At 47.6% G+C, this 1921-nt stretch overlaps 1 protein-coding gene across 1 annotated transcript in view; it reads right to left on the bottom strand.

Annotated features, from left to right (window-relative positions):
- Window positions 1-1921, bottom strand: part of TMEM47 (transmembrane protein 47) — a 35635-nt gene that overhangs the window by 32693 nt on the left and 1021 nt on the right. Inside the window, exon 2 of the mRNA XM_014582231.2 lies at window positions 1856-1914. Within this exon, the coding sequence (XP_014437717.2) occupies window positions 1856-1914 (59 nt within the window). The remainder of the gene's footprint in view (window positions 1-1855; window positions 1915-1921) is intronic.

Genomic DNA, 1921 nt, shown 5'->3' with positions numbered 1-1921 from the left:
GAATCAAAGGTTGGGAGCAGGCATCAGAAACCAGGCCTGCCACAGTTACCACTATATTTGCATTAAGCCTGTGTGCCTCCCTATTTCCTTGCCTAGAGGGGAAAAGAGTGCAATAAATGGGTATGGAGGTAATTAAGGAAAGATTAGCAAACAAAGCATACTGCTCAACAAACTCGAGCGGGCTTCATCCCCACCGCCTACATTCCCCGCCAGGAGAAAAGGATACTGGCCTGAAAAGCAAATGGGAGTTGAAGCTGGTTTCTCTAATCTATCTGGAAAGTCTTTATGCAATCAGGGGACTATTATTTCAAAAGACTGAGAGAAAGGGGCAAAAGATTCACGTTGCTAAGGAGACATGCTGAAGCTGGCATTCCTACATAAATTTCCATTTCTTTTGAGAAGGGAAAAGAAAAGATATTTTCTCCAAAGTTTATTTGGATCCCCTGGTTACTGAAGAAAGGCATTTTACCAATTTATTTTATCTTTAGTTGTAAACAACCAACCCTGAAAGAATGAAAAGAACCTAAATGTTGACCTCCTGCTGCCAACCAGTTCCCTCCACAGTGAATTAATCAACAAAGGCGAACCCTGCAATGGGAATTTCCAGGTAATATCAAAGAAAAAGACTTTTGTGCATATGCAATTAAATTTATGGAAGAAACTTAACCAAGTGAACTAATCTCTCATAACACACACACACACACACACACACACACACACACAGAGAGAGAGAGAGAGAGAGAGAGAGAGAGAGAGAGAAATGAAGGAACATCAGATTCTCGTGGCTTTTTGTACTATTTCAACTTTGTTGGAACTTGAAACGTTTCCAGTAAAGCTTTAAAAATAGTGCCAGAGAAGACATATAACTGTCACGAAGGAATTTAATGAGTTTCTCAGGTGTGCGTGTGCGTGTGTAGAAAATCCCCTTTCTCTGCGCTGACACCAGCAGTAGAAGAATCAAGATCAGAAGGGAAGGGGTTTGCTACAAGAAATCGGAAGTTGGCAGATTTCTGCTAAAGCAGTAACTGGGGCTCTGGGGGAGGCAAGCAGGCAGTCAGAAAAGGAGTGAAACTGAAGTCCTCCTGGGGCTGGTGGCCCAGTGGCTGGCTCCCTTTTTCTCTACTCACGAACCCCATCTATTCCCATCCATTAACAGCTTTCTGTGCTGACCGAATAAAACACAACTTTCCAGGCATCTGTGAGTAAGTAAAGGGAAACGTCTGGAGGAAAGAGGAGTTACTAGAGTGGGGGAGAATTAAAGGGCAACTCACAACTAACGACGGTGCCACCAAAAAAGGAAACAAAATTCAGCCTCTGTCTCAACTCTGAAATCAAATCCAAATCCAAAACTTATCGGGGGAAAATCCAAAAAAGGCGCTGCAGAACAGGCAAAAACCTGAGAAATAAAAGGTAAACTCAGGCAAATTCCTCCTTGAGAGAGGCGAGAGAGGAAAGAGAACCCAGAGCATCTTGGTGAAGTTGGGGCGTTTTGCCTGTTTCTTTTTTAACGGAGGTGTGGAAGGCGTCGCATTTTTTACAAAACCACATGGTTCGCGCCTTAAACGATAACAATTACCCAAAATAGAATACGTGTTACTCCAGAGCCCGAGGATGGCCACGGGAGGGGGAAGAGGGCGTGGGACGTCGCTTTAGGTTTAGCGACAGGGAATGAAGAGGGGAGAGAGGCGGATGCCAGGGAGGTGGCTGGAGCCCGGGAAGTCGGGATGGGCCGCCGGGATGGGGTAGATGGACCAGGGCAGGGGCACGGAGAGGTGGGGAGAGGCGGTGGCTGTCCTGGCAGGGGAGCTCAGGGCAGTCGGGGCGGGAGGCGGGGGTCGCGGCGCCGGGCCCTCACCGCTGCTGAGCGTGGACTCGCAGTGCCATTTGTCCAAGCTGGCGGGCGTCCGGGAGGGACTCCCCA

The sequence above is a fragment of the Tupaia chinensis genome, unplaced genomic scaffold (assembly GCF_000334495.1).
Source record: "Tupaia chinensis unplaced genomic scaffold, TupChi_1.0 Scaffold142961_1, whole genome shotgun sequence".
Taxonomy (NCBI): Eukaryota; Metazoa; Chordata; class Mammalia; order Scandentia; family Tupaiidae; genus Tupaia; species Tupaia belangeri.
Note: the sequence above shows the minus strand (reverse complement) of the source record. Positions and strands in the feature narration are given on the sequence as shown.